This window comes from Chanodichthys erythropterus, chromosome 18, assembly GCF_024489055.1.
Source record: "Chanodichthys erythropterus isolate Z2021 chromosome 18, ASM2448905v1, whole genome shotgun sequence".
Taxonomy (NCBI): domain Eukaryota; kingdom Metazoa; phylum Chordata; class Actinopteri; order Cypriniformes; family Xenocyprididae; genus Chanodichthys; species Chanodichthys erythropterus.
The window spans coordinates 30,461,270-30,481,192 of NC_090238.1; the positions used below are offsets into that span (position 1 = coordinate 30,461,270).

The 19,923-nt window shown below is 36.8% G+C and overlaps 2 protein-coding genes across 2 annotated transcripts; both read left to right on the plus strand.

The window, feature by feature from the left end:
* Positions 1 to 1,047: 1,047 nt before the first annotated feature.
* On the plus strand, positions 1,048 to 6,152 carry kcnk3b (potassium channel, subfamily K, member 3b). The gene is made up of 2 exons (XM_067366761.1): positions 1,048 to 1,389; positions 5,065 to 6,152. The coding sequence occupies exons 1-2, from the start codon at positions 1,107 to 1,109 to the stop codon at positions 5,931 to 5,933; spliced, it is 1,152 nt and encodes a 383-aa protein (XP_067222862.1). The 5' UTR covers positions 1,048 to 1,106; the 3' UTR covers positions 5,934 to 6,152.
* Positions 6,153 to 11,876: 5,724 nt separating this feature from the next.
* Positions 11,877 to 17,930, plus strand: marc1 (mitochondrial amidoxime reducing component 1). Its single transcript, XM_067367314.1, has 7 exons — positions 11,877 to 12,417; positions 12,898 to 13,068; positions 15,159 to 15,324; positions 15,869 to 16,009; positions 16,090 to 16,151; positions 16,229 to 16,300; positions 17,261 to 17,930. Exons 1-7 carry the CDS (start codon positions 12,167 to 12,169, stop codon positions 17,373 to 17,375), a joined length of 978 nt encoding a protein of 325 aa, XP_067223415.1. The 5' UTR covers positions 11,877 to 12,166; the 3' UTR covers positions 17,376 to 17,930.
* Positions 17,931 to 19,923: the final 1,993 nt, after the last annotated feature.

Here is a 19,923-nt window from a genome sequence, read left to right on the forward strand (position 1 = left end):
CAATGGAGGCCTCACTGAGCCATTATCAAAAATATCTTAATTTGCGTTCGGATGATGAACGAAGGTCTTACGGGTGAAAAACGACATGAGAGTGAGTAATTAATGACGTAATTTTAATTTTTGGATGAACTAACCCTTTAAGAAAGCATCTGATAGCGGTGTGGATTTGTTTGCGCAAGCTTTGCAATTCACCGGCATCATGTCGACAAATGAGGTCATTAAAATTACAGTTATGATAGTTTGAATATAAAGTAGGCCTATGTTTGAGACATACTATATAGAATCCGTTTTCTTTGCATGACACATTTACATTACAGTAAAAAATGGCTCTTTTTGCATTATCCTGAACATTGTACAATCATTCATTTCATGTGTCCTCACTGGTGCGCGCGTAAACGTCACATCCTTTGGATTTTCCCGATGAAACCGGTCCGAGTCTTTTCCATAAAATCAGTCTACAGGCTTTCATAATAAAAATTCGGAGAAGGTCTCGTTTTTTTTATGTTTCGTTACAAGTCGTGTTTCGATTTTCTCAAATAGCAAAGGAAAAACTCAACAATAGTGTTTTCACAACTTTCAAAAAGAGGAGAAAAATAGAGAGCAATTGTAATTTGATGCAAAGGTAATATAATACTAAGTATACCTAGTGTTATGCATGTAGGCTACGTTTAAAAAAAAAAGAAAAAACTGCAGAATTTACGATACTGATGACAGTTAAAACGCATCATCACAATTTGTGAAAATGGTCGATGCATGAAAATTCGTACATATATCCCCTATATGAATTACAACGTAATACATCACTGTATAAACCATCATTCCGTCTCCCAGTTCACCAGTGTGCTGCTCAAACTAACTTGAAGGTGCAAATGACCATATAAGGAGTGTGTGTCTCAGTCCCTGGGGGTGGTGCTGAAAGAACAGCTCCCACTAAACATGACTTCTTTTAATAGCGCCACTTGTGGCCACTTTTTCAGGAGACCCTCAGTTGGATTCTTGCTGCCACGGGGTCCAAGAGAGTTATGACAAGCCATGAATCAGGAAAGTTCCCATGCCCGGACCGGAGCTTTGAAAACTGATGGATATTTTGAAGCGACTATGAGAAGATGAAGAGGCAAAACGTGCGGACACTCGTCTTAATTATCTGCACTTTGTCCTATTTACTCATTGGAGCGGGAGTCTTCGACGCTCTCGAGTCAAAGCAAGAGAAAACCCAGAAGGCTAAGCTTGACTATCGAAAATTTCTACTCATGCATAAATATAATCTCACCAGGCTTGATTTTGATCAGATTGAAAAGGTCGTTTTGCTTCTGAAGCCTCACAAAGCAGGAGTCCAGTGGAAGTTCGCCGGGTCTTTTTATTTTGCCATCACTGTGATAACGACCATAGGTAATCTTTCAGGTCTTAACCGATTAACTTAATTTGTGTTTTCTTGTCTAATGATGTTTTATAGTTTCCTAGCCTGTTGCATTGCTTATAAGCTCATCTTTAGGTTTAGAAAATATTTTAATTTTGTTCAAAATTGAATAAGAATAAGAAACGCAATGTATATTATATAGCCTACTTCACAAGATAAAACGCATATATGCATTTATTAAATTATGAATCTTATAATTTATGTGAAAATGGCAGTTACAATAAGGGCAGAGTTTCCCAAAAGCATCGTAAGCTTAAGTTGATCGTAGCTCCATTGAAACCAATGGAGCTACGATCAATTTAGGCTTACTATGCTTTTGGGAAACGCTACCCAGATTGGTTTATTTAGTTGCTTGTAACATTAATGTTTTGTGATCCTGTTTTATTTTCATGACAATTTCGATGGACTTAAAGTCATTGTTTGGTTTTCCATTGCACATATTTTCTCAAATAGTAAGAATAATAGCATAATATTATGTAATAATGTAATCATATAGCTAGGGACTTTAAAAGATACAGTCACCAAATGTCATCCTGTAAACTGTAAAGTTCTGGCAACTGCAGCTGACATATTTTGAAACGTAAATTTAGCCTTTTACTTTGAGGTTTTCTGGTTTTTATTTATTTATTGAGCCTAAATTCAGCAAAATTCAATCTTCCTGAAATATGTTCGCTAAGACTGCTTAAGACATATAGGCTAATTAACTTATATCGGATGATAAGATTGATAAATGAGCCATATGAAGAAGAACACTCATATACAGTCATCACTGAAGTGCTTAATCCTGTGTTACAGTTCATGGTGATTTCGGTCATTGCTTCCGGTGGATTAGTTCAAAAATGGTCATGGGTTATTTTTAGAAGAGCACCATACAAAATGCTAATGTATGTTATGTCAGTTTTCACTAGCTGATGTTGCATTGCTTGTTCGAATGACAATTACAGCTAAACAATTTTTACAGGTTTACTTATTTCTCTTTTAACCCTCATGTTTTTGTTTGAAAGACTGAAGATTGAAATCTCTTTTACTATTCTTAATGGAAGTGATTATATACTGTACAAATAATCATATCATAATTTTAATAGCTTCAAACTTACATGAAAAATGCAATGAATGAAATAATATTTTTGACTCGAATATAATCAGTTAATTTAGATGTTACCATTTGTAGGTTAGGCCTACCATCAGTTTTTATTTGTGATGGGGTTAAAGATTCACATGATCTGTAGGGTTAGGATTAGGTCAGATGAACATATTTAAATAAATAATTTAACTTTAAGTTAGTTTGGCTATTATTTGTTCATGTACATGAAAAAAGTATAGTCATGCTCAGCAGAACATGATGGTTTATTTTATTATTTTTTTTACTATTACCCAATTTATAGGTACAGAATTAGCCTTTGTCCTGATAAAAGCAAGAACAGCAATTCTGTAATGTCATAGACACATAACAATAGATTATACTTCATTCATTTCAACTTCATTGACCTAATTTGCTTGTTGAAAACGTGCATCTTTTTGGTATCCCAATACGGAGAACTATGTGCAGAGCTTCAACAAATCTCCGGGCTAATGCCGTATTAGTCTGCCCTCATTGCGGAGTTTACAGCATCATCATAACAACATTGAGATGGCTAAGTGCAATGAATTTTGGTAATAATATTTACAGAATGTTAAAAAACATCCAGTACAAATAAATGTGGGGGGTGTGCATCTGATGAATAGCCTGATGACTCTGGTCAGTAACAAACTGTGAAGATATTGACTGGCCTGTTTACTTCTTTAAATGTATCCAGAATTCTTAAGAGGTTGTTTACCTGACATACACCTCCAAAGAACACTAATGTTATTCTATGCACAGCTGAATTACGTAGGTAAATCTCACAGTCAGTGGAACACATTGACCTATTGACATTTCATGGTAGCTTACTCTGGTAAAGTCTTGACTAACCTGTGTTCTACAACTCTGAAAGAGCTTCAGATTAACTTTGAAAATTATCAGCTTGATACTATCAAGATTATAATAGGTGGAAATTGATGAGACTACCATGAACATACAAAAGGGGCTTAAAGGGTTAGTTCATTCCAAAATTGTTAATTGTTAATTACTCACCCTCATGTCGTTTCAGAAAGGTACTTAAGACATTGTTAAAATAATCCACATGACTGCAGCGGTTCAACCTTAAAGGGTTAGTTCACCCAAAAATGAAAATTCTGTCATTTATTACTTACCCACATGTCGTTCTATACCCGTAAGACTTTCGTTAATCTTCGGAACACAAATTAAGATATTTTAGTTGAAATCCGATAGCTCCATGAGGCTTCCATAGGCCTCTCAAGATCCATAAAGGTACTAAAAACATATTTAAATCAGTTCATGTGAGTACAGTGGTTCAATATTAATATTATAAAGCGACGAGAATATTTTTGGAGCGGCAAAAAAACAAAATAACGACTTATTTAGTGATGGCCGATTTCAAAACACCGCTTCAGGAAGCATCGGAGCATAATGAATCAGCATATCGAATCTGCTGTTCGGAGCGCCAAAGTCACATGATTTCAGCCGTTGGCAGTTTGACACGCGATTCAAATCATGATTCAACACACTAATTCAATTATGCTCCGATGCTTCATGAAGCAGTGTTTTGAAATCGGCCATCACTAAATAAGTCGTTATTTTGTTTTTTTTTGGCGCACCAAAAATATTCTTGTCGCTTTATAATATTAATATTGAACCACTGTACGCACATGAACCGATTTAAATATGTTTTTAGTACCGTTATGGATCTTGAGAGAGGAAATGTCATTGCTCCCTATGCAGGCCTCACGGAGCAATCGGATTTCAACTAAAATATCTTAATTTGTGTTCCGAAGATTAGCGAAGGTCTTACGGGTGTGGAATGGCATGAGGGTGAGTAATAAATGACAGAATTTTCATTTTTGGGTGAACTAACCCTTTAATTTTATGAAGCGACAGGAATACTTTTTGTGCGCAAAAACAACGACTTTATTTAATATCTTCTGTGTCATTCTCATAAGTTGTTTACGTTCAGCGCTTCCGGGTTCTAAGTCAGAATGCGAATGATTATTGGCTGGCTCCTGCGTCAGAATCACACGCATGCATTCAGTCAGCATTCTGATGTAAAAAATAGTCATGTGGACTATTTTAACGATGTCTTTAGTACCTTTCTGGACCTTGAAAATGGTGGTTAAATTACTGTCTATGGGGAATAAAAAAACCTCTTGGATTTCATCAAAAATATCTAAATTTGTGTTCTGAAGATGAACAAAGGTCTTAGGGGTGTGGAACGACATGAGGGTGAGTAATAAATAACAGAATTTTCATTTTTGAGTGAACTAACCCTTTAAGCAGTGAGTTACGTATAGTTATGCTTAAGTTAGATTAAGTTAGGGGTCATATATTCATTGTGATTGCTTGATCAGGAACCAATAAGTGACCAAACATTACCCATATTATAAGAACATAACATTTTATTGGTTCAAACCATAAATCATGTGATGTCCAATGGATGCAGGTCTGAAGGGGTTAAGGTCTACAAACATCTAAACATACAACATCCCATCAAGTCTTCCATGAAAATGTTGGTTCTTTGAACCACTTATCTTGTTCTGCTCTTCTTCCCAAGGTTACGGCCATGCCGCCCCCAGTACGGATGCTGGGAAAGCATTCTGCATGGGGTATGCGCTTTTAGGCATCCCCCTCACCCTGGTGATGTTCCAAAGCCTGGGCGAACGCATCAACACCTTCGTCCGCTTCCTGTTGCACAAAGCCAAGAAATGCATGGGCCTGCGGAGGCCGGAAGTCTCCATGGCCAACATGGTGATCATCGGCTTCTTCTCTTGCATCAGCACCTTGTGCGTAGGAGCAGCTGCCTTCTCCCACTACGAAGGTTGGACCTTTTTCCATGCCTTCTACTACTGTTTCATCACCCTCACCACCATCGGTTTCGGGGATTACGTAGCCCTACAGAAGGACAACGCTCTCCAAACCAACCCTAATTACGTGGCCTTTAGTTTTGTTTATATCCTGATGGGCCTCACAGTAATTGGTGCTTTCCTCAATCTAGTGGTGCTACGGTTCATGACAATGAACACAGAGGACGAGAGAAGAGACGCGGCGCAGAGGGCGCTACTCTCCAAAGATAAACACAAAGATCCTGTTCTGCGCTGTCCAGACCCTCCGAGCCCAGCCGCCGTGGGGCGAGACAGAAGGCGAGGGCTGAAGAGCGTCTATGCTGAGGTGCTTCACTTCCAGACGGTGTGCTCCTGCCTGTGGTACAAAAGCAGAGAGAAAATGGTGATCCTCCCGCAAGATCTGTCCTTCACTGATGCGCTAATGGAGCAAGGAGACATATCTCCCCACCACTTTTTCAAACCCAGCCCCACAGGCTGCGTGTGTAACCCTCAACGCTGCTCGGCCATTAGCACTGTGTCTGCTGACCTGAGAAACATCTCACCGTTCAGGCTCTTCTCCAAGAGACGCAGCTCTGTCTGAATCACCTCACTTTCTTATGCAGTCACTGTAGATCTTTTAATGAGTCACATGAATTATTTTGATAGCATTCACATAAAGATGATTGATCGGACCACCCAAGATTGAGGTGGACTGATGAAAGAGATCCGCTAGGAGTCTTTTTACACAAACACATCTATGATGACTGTTAGGAGAATTCAAACGGTCTTATACTTCAGATAGCACATTTACTCCCTGAAACAGTGCAATAAACAATGTTTTAACAGTTACTAAAAACATATTCTGACCAAAAATCTTGAATATTATTTTACCCTGTTCAGATGAAATGCTTATGATATAAAAATTTTAAATTTGTTAATTTTCTATAAATTTCAGTCATTTTTGGCTTTGCATTGCAGTGTTGTTTATTGTTCAGAATTGAACTGAGAATGCCTTTTTAAATTCCAATTCAGTTCCTGAATTTGAGTTGAATTTGAACTGAGATAGACAGATAGATAGATACATACATAGATAGATACATACATAGATAGATAGATAGATAGATAGATAGATAGATAGATAGATAGATAGATAGATAGATAGATAGATAGATAGATAGATAGATAGATAGATAGATAGATAGATAGATAGATAGATAGATAGATAGATAGATAGTGTTTAAAATGTCAATTATTTTTGAAGTAAAACATAAAAATTCTATTTAGCCTACATATTTCATTATGGTGATTGAAAAAATATGCGATGGAAGGAAAAAAAAAAATTGCAATACATTTGGTTTCACTTGCAAAATTCAACTTGAGCTTGCAAAACTGGTGATGGAAATAATGAGACTGGAGGAAAAACGTCATTTTAAAGGGATAGTTCACCCCAAAATGAAAATTATGTCATTAATTACTCACCCTCATGTCGTTTCACACCCATAAGACCTTCGATAAAATCTGATGGCTCAGTGAGGCCTCAATTGACAGCAAGATAACTAACACATTCAAACACTGCTTCATGAAGATTCGAAGCTTTACGAATCTTTTGTTTCGAATCAGTGGTTCAGAACGTGTATCAAACTGCTAAAGTCACACCCCCCAGTGGTCAACCATTGAAATTTCAAAACAATTATGACATAACGAAGCCTCGTTTACTGGAATCACGTGACTTTAGCAGTTCGATACGCGCTCCGAACCACTGATTCGAAACAAAAGATTCGTAAAGCTCCGAAGCTTCATGAAGCAGTGTTTTGAAATCTTCCATCACTAGATTTTGTTAAATAAAGTCGTTATTTTGTTTTTTGCCGCACAAAAAGTATTCTTGTCGTTTCATAACATTAAGGTTGAATCACTGTAGACACATGAACTGTTTAAATATGTCTTTAGTAGCTTTCGGGACATTTGAATGTGTTAATTATCTCGCTGTCAATTGAGGCCTCATTGAGCCAACTGAGTTTATCAAAAATATCCTAATTTGTGTTCTAAAGATGAACCAAGGTCTTACGGGTGTGGAACGACATGAGGGTGAGTAATTAATTTTCAGTTTTGGGTGAACTAACCCTTTAATGCTTTTGTGAGTGAACACTGAGTTTCTCAGAGGATATTTTTGAGAGAGAAAGCAAAGCGTCTCAGGGCAAAGTAAAAGTTCTGATATAATAAAACTTGAAAAAGTTTCAGGATAATTCTTTTTCTTCTTTCTAATATTTTCTTGAATTTCCCCTTCGTAGAATGCATGATCTGTATCGAAATTCAATAAATTCCCATCAGTTCAGCTTCCTGTGGGGGTGTGGCCAATTCAACTCAAATTCCAACTCCTTAAAAGGCAGCCAGCTCCTCAATTCTGCAGTGATAGGTTTTGCAATATTGAGAAAACTACATCTGACACACTTTATTAAGTATACTGTGATCTGATAAAGGATATTATTGTCAGACTGTACCCACTCCATTACTGTAATGAGTCCCCTGTAATACGCTATTTTAGACCTCAGTGTAACCAGCAAAATGAAACACCTATCAGGTATTTGTTGATCCAGATGGCAAACCAATATGACTCCTGCTCTCTGCCCAGCTCTGTACAGTGTGTTAAGGGAATAATCTGACCTTTTTAAAACCTCCTTAAACATATTAACCTGATGGAGGTCACGTGAACTGATAAAATAATATTCAGACTGGCTGCAGATGACTTTGTTTTTCAAAACTAGGACAGAGTTGTCTGTATGTAACAATGATATCAGAGCCAACATCTCAGCATGGAAAGCGTATATGACCATTGAACCTGAGGTATCTAATTACACTTGATGTTTAACACATAAATGTCAACTTTGAAGATAAAGTATAAATATGACCTTGGTCTGAACTAGAGCTCTTGGAAAAACAGCAGTTATCCCATACGGACCCTCCAAGTGCTCTCAGCACTGATCTGGACATCGTGTCCTGTGTATCCCCCATGACTCAGAGAGGCCTTGCTGCTCAGGCTATGTTTGGCCCACAGAGGAGTGTGTGCCATCTTCACATCCTGCCAAGGAGAAAGCGCTTTGTGCCCAAGACTTTGCCTTCAGCTATTAAACCTGCATGACACAGTGACAGAAGGAACGCCATTACAACAAATGCCTGTATTGCCCCCCCATGGTGGCGGCATCTGTTGCTTTTCCTTCTGTATTTTTCTGGTTTGGCATCTACATTCATGTGAAAGGTAAAAAATATCTTTTGGCCAGCAGGTCAATGAGGGGAGGACAGAATGTACATTTATGTTTCTATTTTTGTTCTTACTAAAAGATACAGGGCAAAAATAACTCTTTGCTGATTAGAACAATAATAAAAAAGAATAGAAAAATGATTTGTTCATGTGGAATTGATCCTTTTTATGCCAAATGTCAGTAAAACTAAAGGATATGCATTTCCACAGTGTTTGTACTGTAAAAGGTCTAATAAGGAATATGTTCCAAGTTCAATACAAGTTAACCTTTTTTGAAAGTGAAAAAGTGAAAGTGACGTGAAGGCATACTTGGAATTTATCCTCTGCATTAACCCATCCAGTTAGTGCACACACATTAGGAGTAGTGAGTAGTGAACACACACAGTGCAAACTGTGAACACACACACCTGGAGCAGTGGGCAGCTATTTTTGCTGTGGCGCCCAGGGAGTGATTGGGGGTTAGGTGCCTAAACTTGAATCTTCTGGTTACCAGTCTGAAGCCCTATCTACACTAATGCGTTTTAGTTTTAAAATACATAATTTTTGCTATGGTTACGCCAGCCGTTTACACTACGCCGGCATTATCAAACCTCGAAAACAGAGTTTTGAAAATGCTGCAGACCCTGTTTTAGTTTGAAAACTCCAGGGTTGTGTTTCAGTGTAAACAGACCAAAACTGAGAGTTTTGAAAACGAAGGCATGGCTGCCCACATTACTCTACCGGAATAGGACAAAAACAGACCAGGGCTGCGTTTCCCAAAAGCATTGCAAGCCTAAACTGATCGTAAAGTGGCTATTGTTACAATGCTTTTGGGAAACATAGCCGTCTCTCTCGGCAGCATCTGTTACATGATGTGACGTTGTGAGATTGTTTCTAAGTGGAAACTGTTACAACAGAGACACCGGAAGCAGAGATAAAAGCAGTTGGGTAATTTATTGTGACAATCAGCAGAGCAAACAGGTAAGGGAATGTGGATATGGAAGATCTTGGAGATGAATAAGAGTTAATACTGTCCTTTTCCTTGTGATGCAGGTGATGGTGGAAGGAGACGCTGGAGATGGCAGACAGGAACACTCACACACACAGGCAGGTAGGAACACGAGGAGTACTGGAGACAATGGAGACGAAGGAGATGAAGTAAACAGGTAAGTATAGTTTCGCGAGTCCTTGAGGTAAGTGAACAACGGGGTGTATCACGAACGAGACCGGACAATGTGTGTGTGTGAGTGTGGGGTTCTTGTAGTGTGGCTGATGACTGTGATGATGAGCTTCAGGTGGCGGTGATTAGAATTCCGGTGATTGAGTGCGCGGGTAAGGGAGTGAGGTGGAACCTGACGTGTCTGTGACAGAAACACCAGTATAAATGAGGATTGTTTTCATTTTAAAATGAAAACGCACTAATGCAAACGGGGCCTGACTGTCTAACCATTAGGCCACGACTGCCTTCTTTGGTAGAATGTTGTCAACATTTTGTGAAAACAAGCAAAGTTAGGTTTGACTGAAATTATTTTTGAACCCACTAAAAACACTTTTTCATTTTTTCTGTGTTCATTTTCACATTTACCATAATGTGCATGCATGATGTACCAGATGAGTCAGAATGATATATCATTGCAACACATTTAATGTATATTTTGGAGTGAAAAAAATGTTTAAAAAAAAAAAAAAGTAGGATGGGACTTTTTTATTTTATTTATCCTATAAATTTAGTCATCGGCTGCATCTGAAATCACTCTTAAAAATGGCTCTATATAGTACTAAAAGTGGTTCTTTGGCTCATAATCATAGGGGAACCACTGTAAGTGCTGTATAGCACCAAATCTTGGTGCTTCAGTGGTTCTTCAGCGGTTCTTAACTGGCTCTTTGGGATACCAAAGGTGCTATATAGCACCACTACCGTACAAAGAACCTGCTAAACCCTTTTAAAGGTTCTTTACGAGCCAAAGAACCACTGTTGATGCTGTTTAGCACCATTTTTGTTGAAGAAATAAGATGCGATATGGCATCTCTTATGGGTTCTACATCACACCATTTGACAAAGGCACAGTAGAGCACCTTTAAAGATAAGGTGCTACATAGCACCAAAAGTGGTTCCCCTATATGATTACGAGCCAAGAACCACTTTTAGTGCTATATAGCACTTTTTTAGAGTGTAAAAAATGTTGGGTTAAAAACAACCCAAGTTGGGTTAAATATGGACAGTCCCAACGATCGGGTTGTTTTGACCCAGTGGATGGGTTAAATATTTAGCCGACCTTCTGGGTAGTTTTATTTAACTCAACTATTGTTTAAAAATGCCTATATTGCTTGCTTAAAATGAACCCAAAATAGAATGGAAATTAATATTTATTAATAAGTTTAATAAATTAACATTTATTCATAAGTTTAAAGAATGATAATTAAACAGTAAACATTTATTAAATTGCTTATTAATAAATGTTCACCTTTTGATTATTACTGTTGCCTCTAGTAATTATGTCTCTGATTTTTAATTTCCAACATATTTTTTGGTTCATTTTAAGCCAGCCATATAACTTTTAATCAAAAGTTGAGTTAAATAAAACTGCCAATTAGGTTGGTCAAATACAGTATTGGTCAGAACAACCCAGTTGATGAGTTTGTCCATATTTAACCCAACTTGGGTTGTTTTTAACCCAGACTTTTTTAGAGTCTTCTCTCACTGCCATTCACTGCCTTCTCTCACTGATATGTTTCTCACATGTCACTGCCATTCACAAATCTTCTCCCGTGGCCTCACGGGATAATAAAGTGTCCATCGTAAGCACACATCAGAATCCTGCCGGAAGTAGTAGGTCATCCAGGTTACATTTTGGCTACTATTTTATGAGTATTGTGAATTTAGACATACTTATTTTCTCACATACTGTTTTTCACCTACTATATGAAAAATCCAGCTAAAACCAGCCTAAGCTGGTTGTCTGGTCTTAGCTGGTTTAAGCTGGTTTTAGCTGGTCTCCAAGCCTGGGTTAGCTGGTGTTCAGCTGGTTTAAGCTGGTCTCCCAGCCTGGGTTAGCTGGTTTAAGCTGGTTTAAGCTGGTCTCCCAGTCTCCTAGCTAACCAAAACCTCTCTAAAACCAGCTATGACCAGGCTGAGACCATCTAAAACCAGCCTGACCAGCGTAGGCCCGTTTTAGCTGGATTTTTCAGCAGGGAAGTATGCGATTTTGGATGCAGCCATTTATTTTTAGTCATTGGAAATTAATTGGATAGTGAAAGGTGGTCTGAATGACAGGTGTTTGGGGGAGAGAGTTAAAAAATAAAGCGGTCTTGGTGATGTCAGCGGTGTTTCAGATGGTGATCAAGTTATTATATATTTTTTATGAAAGACTAATGTTTGCTTTAAAATAACCTGCTGATTAATCGTTCACAATCAGGACGTGTAAAAGAATTTTTTCCGATTTAATGTTGACTTCAAAGTGAGGACCTTTCACTTTAAAACTACCCGGTAGCAACGCGCCTTCTCATTGGCTGCAATTAAAACACTGTGCTACTGAATGCTGCGAAACGTATCAGACTTGTCAAATATCGCAGACATATAATTATTTCCGAAAATAAAGATGGACTTCAACGATGAGTTTGTGAAAGTCTTTGGCCAAAATCGGAAATTCGCATTATACGCTGCAGGCACAACGGTTGCTCTGCTTGGACTCGGTCTCGCGTATAAATATATGCGTCAGGAGAAAAAGTTAACTCGAGTGGGAGTTGTTACTCAGCTGCTGGTTCATCCGATGAAGTCTGGGAAAGGGGTGTCGGTAGAGACAGCAGAATGCCTGCGAATGGGGCTGAAATATGGCGAACTGCGGGATCGGTAAGTATTTGATAGAAGTAAGTGTGCATCTTTGCTTGTCAGTCATGTAATTTCTTTGAACGCATATCTGTTATATACGCTTTTAGATGTAGGCTACTGTTATATAGGTCAGTGCATGAATTATCAGTAACTTTTAAAGCACGAATTATCAGTAACTTTTAAAGCGCTCGAGATATAGCCATAGTTTTGTCTATTTTAGCTCTCTGACTAACATAACTTTTGTGACTACTAAAACTTTTGAAAACTTCGAAAACATACTCACTTATATATGTAACGTTAACAGAAATACTTTTGTCTTTCTTTCTTTTGATTTTCTTCGGAGGGGTTCAAACCTTTTTTTTTTTTTTTTTTTTTTTTTTTTTTACAGTCTATGGTTCAAACCTTATAGAGGGGTGGGTCAGAAACCTCCCAAACCTCGTATAATTCGCGTCGTGACATATTATGTAGTACATTTTGTACAAAATTTTGTTTTTGTTGCAGTCACTGGCTGGTCATCACAGAGGATGGACACATGGTGACAGGCAGACAGCAGCCTCGTCTGGTGTTGGTGTCTTTGAGCTGTGAAGGTGGGCAGCTGTGTCTTAATGGACCCCAGATGGAGGAGTTGAGGGTTCCTCTACACCAGCCAAATAACGCAGTTGTGGACTGCAGGTACATAGTGTTACAAACATAGATAACTGACCTCAGGGTGATTATTATGAGAGCTTGTTTCTGCCAATGAATAAAAAATAAAAAAAGTTAATTGCCAGTGTTGGGGGTAATGCATTACAAGTAACTTGAGTTATGTAATCAGATCACGTTTTTCAAGTAACTAGTAAAGTAACCTATTACTTTTTTCTAATTTACAACAAAATGTCTAAGTTACTTTTTACATTTGTTGACTGACAGCTTGTCCCCATGTTGAGAGAAATAAAGTGGTGTTGTGTGTGCTGTGTGAACATGATGAATATTGTAGCTCTAGACTGTATTTACTCTCCTCACTTGCACGAAAACATTCAGTATTCCTCAAAATGAATAAAAACAGTGAAATTCTATCTCAGAATTTTATGCAAACCTGTAATAATTAACTATATTAAATTACACAAATATACTTTATGTATTTAATCTCACTTTATTAACCAATGTCTTTGCTGCTGACCTTCAATGATCTAATTCAACCATACTAATAATCAAAAATTACTTTAGATAGAATTTAGAAATAAGAGTGTTGAACTTCCTTCTCCTGTATCCTATTCTTCTTTAACATTTGCCAAAAATAAACTTTTTTTTTTGTTTTTGTTTTTAAAACAAACAAACAAGCAAGCCCATCCCAGGTGAGAAAAAGTAAACCAAAACTAATGTAACGCATTACTTTTCATAAAAAGCAACTAATGCAATTTCTTACTTTTTTTAGGGAGTAACGCAATATTGCAATGCATTACTTTTAAAGCTGCCATAGAATCGAAAATTGAATTTACCTTGGCATAGTTGAATAACAAGAGTTCAGTACATGGAAACGACATACAGTGAGCTTCAAACTCCATTGTTTCCTCCTTCTTATATAAATCTCATTTGTTTAAAAGACCTCCGAAGAACAGGCAAATCTCAACATAACACCGGCTGTTATGTAACAGTCGGGATCATTAATATGTATGACCCCAATATTTGCATATGCCAGCCCATGTTCAAGGCATTACACAAGGGCAGGCAGTATTAACGTCTGGATCTGTGCACAGCTGAATCATCAGACTAGATAAGCAAGCAAGGACAATAGCGAAAAATGGCAGATGGAGCTATAATAACTTACATGATCATTGATATCATGATATTTTTAGGGATATTTGTATATTGTCTTTCTAAATGTTTCGTTAGCATGTTGCTAATGTACTGTTAAATGTGGTTAAAGTTACCATTGTTTCTTACTGTATTCACGGAGACAAGACTGTCGTTATTTTTATCATTAAACACTTGCAGTCTGTATAATTCATAAACACAACTTCATTCTTTATAAATCTCTCCAACAGTGTGTAATGTTAGCTTTAGCCACAGAGCACTATCAAACTCATTCAGAATCAAATGTAAACATCCAAATAAATACCGTACTTACACGATTAGACATGCTGCATGACGAACACTTTGTAAAGATCCATTTTGAGGGTTATATTAGCTGTGTGAACTTTGTTTATGCTGTTTAAGGCAGCCGCGAGCTCGGAGGCGGGGAGCATGAGAATTTAAAGGGGCCACAGCCTGAATCGGCGCATATTTAATGATGCCCCAAAATAGGCAGTAAAAAAAATGAATAAACAAAAATATATGGGGTATTTTGAGCTGAAACTTCACAGACACATTAAGGGGACACCTTAGACTTATATTACATCTTTTGAAAACACGTTCTACGGCACCTTTAAAAGTAACTTTCCCCAACACTGGTAATTGCGACTTTTTATCTCACAATTCTGACTTTTTTCCCCTCATGAGTTATAAAGTTGCTGTTCTGAGAAATAAACATTGCTAATTACAACATTGTTATGAGGTCAGTTTTCCTCAAGTTCACACAAGTGTAGTTCATCACATTAACTGAAAATGTTCCAATAATGTTGGACAACCAGAAACTGTCTAAAGATTTCGTCTTCATTTTTACGCTTGTAAAGTGTAGCTGTGCTAACCAATTTTATGTGTGGTCAAAGTTTGTAAGACTGAGATGGTTCATCTAGTTGAAGTGGCATACTGAAACTTGAGAATAATTTTGCTTGTGTGTCCAGAGTCTTTAGTATAGACGTTCAGGGCAGGGACTGTGGGGACGATGTGTCTGAGTGGCTTACTCGATACCTGGAATCAGACAAGACTGTTCGCCTGGTGCATTATGAAACTCATCTAAAGTCCCAGAGGCCCTCTGAGAAAGATCCCCTCTATCCTAAGGATGAAAAGGTTTGATGGACAGCCCTGTACATATATTATGCTACAAATAAAGATTTAAAAAGTCAAGATATTTAACCATAAAATTATTATTGTAAAACTGTGATCTTTACTCTTGAGATGTGGGACAAAACATGTTCTCACAGTTGTACCTGCGATTACTAGTTTTTAATATGCCAACGTTTCCACTTTTAAATTAACTAGAGAGGAGAAATGTATTATTTATACATTAATTAATTAGAAATTGAGAAATATATAATTTTATTTTATTATTTTAGCAAAATTATATCACAGTATTACTCAACTAAAAGCAGATGTGTATCTAAAATTAAAAAATACTGACAGAAAAGGATCCCAACAAAAGACTAATTTTAATATATATATTTTTTTAGGTTTCACAGCTGTGTTTCTAATATAATACACAAAACCAATACTATTTTTGTGAAATAACTCACTATGACTGTAAAGAACAGATCTAATGTTTCCTGTGACTTTCTTTTGGTTATTTTTTATCGGCCACTGGCATTATTTGATCTAATATTTCACAATTCCTCAGGTGGCCTATCCTGATGCTGCTCCCATCATGCTAATGACAGAGGCCTCTCTTAGAGACCTGAATACCCGATTGGATAGTGAAGTTACTGTCTTTCAATTTCGTCCCAGTATTGTTGTCAGTGACTGTGAGGCATTCACAGAGGTATGACTGAATATAATACAATATGGAACGATGCAAGGTATGTTATGGTGTAAAATAAAACTCTGTTATTCCTACACCAGGACACATGGGATCATATTCAGATTGGCCAAGTGGAGATGAAGAGAGTCGTTGGCTGTGGAAGGTAAAGTAGAATGTACGCTGTTCACTAGTACATTAGTTGGTAATGTGAAATAATTAATTCTCTGTATTAATATTCAGATGCCTCTTTACCACTGTTGACCCTGAGACTGGAGTCATCTCCCGGAAAGAACCACTGAACACGCTCAAAACGTAAGTGTGCACAGACAGAAACAATGCATTTTCCTTTTACACTAGTTGAATTACAATCTACCCAGATCAAAGGGTAGAGCTCATGAGTTCATGGCTGTCAATAGTTAATAATTATTTTCTTGTGCTTCTTGCCAAGGAACTGGGCTTGTTTCTTTTTTGTTAATCAGTTACAGAATCTGGACAAAGAGTCACATTATTATACGTTATAAGTTTAAAAAGTAAACAAGTGTTCCTTTTGTTTTGTTTGCTGATTTTAGTAATATCATTGTGGAAACTGTGACACATTTTTTTTTAGGATTCTTTGAGGAGTAGAAAGTTCAGAAAAACATGTTTTTTTATTAAATTAATAATGCACCAAAATAAAACATAATTTTTTTTGTAACCTTGGCCAGATCTATGCCTTGTCACAATTCGGTCTCTGAGCTCTTCAGGCAGTTCCTTTGACCTCATGATTCTCATTTGCTCTGACATGCACTGTGAGCTGTAAGGTCTTATATAGACAGGTGTGTGGCTTTCCTAATCAAGTCCAATCAGTATAATCAAACACAGCTGGACTCAAATGAAGGTGTAGAACCATCTCAAGGATGATCAGAAGAAATGGACAGCACCTGAGTTAAATATATGAGTGTCACAGCAAAGGGTCTGAATACTGAAGACCATGTGATATTTCAGTTTTTCTTTTTTAATAAATCTGCAATAATGTCAACAATTCTGTGTTTTTCTGTCAATATGGGGTGCTGTGTGTACATTAATGAGGAATTAAAAATGAACTGCAATATGGCTGCAATATAACAAAGAGTGAAAAATTTAAGGGGGTCTGAATACCTTCCGTAACCACTGTATATATATATATATATATATATATATATATATATATCATATTTTATTATATATCCACGGTTTTCGTAACCTACTTGATTTTGTTTGTTTGTTTGTTTGTTTGTTTGTTTTGCTTCATAGCTATCGACTGACTGACCCTAAGCAGAAAACCGCACCAATAATGGGACAGTACTACACCGTCAAGAAAACAGGTGTCCTTCATGTTGGTGAACCTGTTTATAAGATCACCTATTGAAATGGGGCCAGACGGGATGGAATGCTGAACCATACATCAAAATCTAGTGACTAATTTACAAGCTGACTAATACAGTTTCTGAAGTCAGAGTGAATCAATATTATTTTTATCATTTTCATTGAATAAGAAAAATAAAATCATATATAAAGATTCTAATTTTCAGTATTAGATATAAAACTGTGGTTGTAAAAGATCAAATTCCAAAACCTTTAGACTTCAGCAAAGGTAAAGGGATACCAAGCTCATGGACTGCAATTTTTTTGTGGGGGAAAAAAAATTCTTAAACAAAAAATCTTTTGTTCCTCAAAATAATACCACAAGGGACAGTGAATTTTGAGTGAACTTATTCTTTAATGTCAAAATGTCATTTTTTGTAATTAGAAGATATGAATTCTGTGATTTGTGAGTAATCTGTATTCAGTATTCTATATTTTGAGTACCTCAAAATTACCAGTCTATTTGTAAGATAATTATGCTGCATTGCAATAATGATCAGGTTTCATGTAACAATTTAACAGTCTATGACTAATAAAGTATCTGACATGGTTCAGTCAAACATCTGATGCTGTTTTTAGTATTGTTTATCTCTCAGCATGTTAAATGATCCCAACCATCACTTAACTATTGAATAGAATTACTAATAGTGGGATGTTGAAAGGTGACCAGGCATATTGAACATAAAGCATTTTGAAACTTACTTAGTAGTTAATTTGGGAAAACATCCAGTAGATGGCGCCATTTCAGTGATTACAAGGAGTTTCAGTAGAAGACAACCAGTAATGCATGACAAACTACCTTTCTGTTTTTCTGTATTTACATATGTAGTTGCTAAATTCTGTTTCTTTTCCTCTCATGGCTTAAAGAGTGTGTTAATCCAGGGGTGTCAAACTCTTGCTGGAAGGCCACAGCCCTGCAGAGAGTATTGTGCTTCAACACACAATACCTAGGGTGAATTCAGTGTGATTGGGACACTTTTTGCCATTGAGATGACTTGTAAAAAGTTTCCCTATCAACCTGAATTCACCCTATAGTTGTGATATAGGTGTGTTTAAGGTTGAATCTAATGGCTGTGGCCCTCCAGGAACTGAGTTTGATACCCCTGTTTTAATTAGTTATTAACTGTTAATGGGGAGATTTTCAAGAATGGTTTTCTTGAAATATCTCTAAATATTCTATTTGAATGCTTTCTGTCTTCTGTTAGTGTGTTGTCATTTTTGTATAGATTCAGGATCTAGATATGGTCGAGAAGTTCACTTCACAGGTCGATTGTCTGACTTAGAGTGGTGTTCCAGACATTATTTCCAGGTAGGATGTGGGACCAGGGTGGGACATATCCAAATTCTGAGCTGTTTGGAATGCAGCATTAAATTCTGTCTGTGATCCAATATTTTTTACAGTACCTTCAGTATTTGGTCCATCAACTGGCTCCCAGTGGCTGTTTAACTACATTTTGTTTTGTCACTTAATTGTTTTTCAGTTTAGCATAGTTCACCCAAAAATGATCTCATGTCATTCCAAACCTGTATGAGTTTTTTATATTCTGTGGAACACAACATAAGATATTTTGAAGAACTTTGCATTGTATAGACAAAAAAAAAAAAAAGATATTTCTCAAAATATCTTCTGTTGCACAGAAGAAAGAAACACAAGTTTGGAACACATGAGAGTGAGTAAACAAAACCAGAATTTTCATTTTTGGGTGAACTACGCTGGAGCGATTTCTAATGAGAGACATGAGAAGCTGAAGTTTTATTATGCCACAGTCGCCGCTTCCGCTTCTTCTGGTCAGGCGTATGTGGGGTAAAGCAGCACTGTTTATCATATTGGATACGGCTACTATGAGGCACTTGTTGCACACTGTAGTAAGCTAGATCGATATTAGGCATGGTAAAACATGGTACTCGCTGTAACGAGATTTAAACAATAAGACTTACTGTGTTGAGCTATATAACATGATTAGTTTTCTGTCAAATCTGGATTTAAAAATTCTTGAAAATATTTAGGATAATGTAAGTAAGTCAACAAAATATATAATGCTGTTCTAGTGTTTTTTGGATATTTTATCCATAAATCTTAAATATTATGCCTTTAAATTGAAACTTAGAAAATGAAATAATCATCAATATATATATATATTGATCTTTCATTCAAAAAATTAACCTAACAAAAAAAAAATTAAATCTAACCTTTCATTGAAGGAAAACAGTTGAAAGTGGGTGTAAACTTATGAAATAAATGTTTTTCTCCAATAGATGTTGGCCACAATTATTGGCACCCCTAGAAATTCTTATGAGTAAAATATCTCTGAAGTATATTCCCATTCATATTCCCATTTTTTTAGCACACCAGGGTGACTAGGAGCATGGAATTGTCTAGCCATGACTTTCTGTTCCACAGGAGAATAAACATGAGGAAACACAAAAGCCAAATTGCCGTAAGCATTCATCACAATGAGTAAAACCAAAGAATATAGTTGTGATGTGCAGCAAAAGATTGTTGAGCTTCACAAAATAGAAAGTGGCTGTAAGAAAACACCCAAAGCATTGAA

Bases quoted from the DNA above. Each gene is read 5' to 3' on its own strand.
- kcnk3b (XM_067366761.1), top strand. From the start codon at position 1,107: ATGAAGAGGCAAAACGTGCGGACACTCGTCTTAATTATCTGCACTTTG. The intron at 1,390-5,064 runs GTAATCTTTCAG...CTTCTTCCCAAG, and splicing joins CACTGTGATAACGACCATAG to GTTACGGCCATGCCGCCCCC.
- marc1 (XM_067367314.1), top strand. From the start codon at position 12,167: ATGGACTTCAACGATGAGTTTGTGAAAGTCTTTGGCCAAAATCGGAAA. The intron at 12,418-12,897 runs GTAAGTATTTGA...TTTTTGTTGCAG, and splicing joins TATGGCGAACTGCGGGATCG to TCACTGGCTGGTCATCACAG. The intron at 16,301-17,260 runs GTAAGTGTGCAC...TTTGCTTCATAG, and splicing joins CCACTGAACACGCTCAAAAC to CTATCGACTGACTGACCCTA.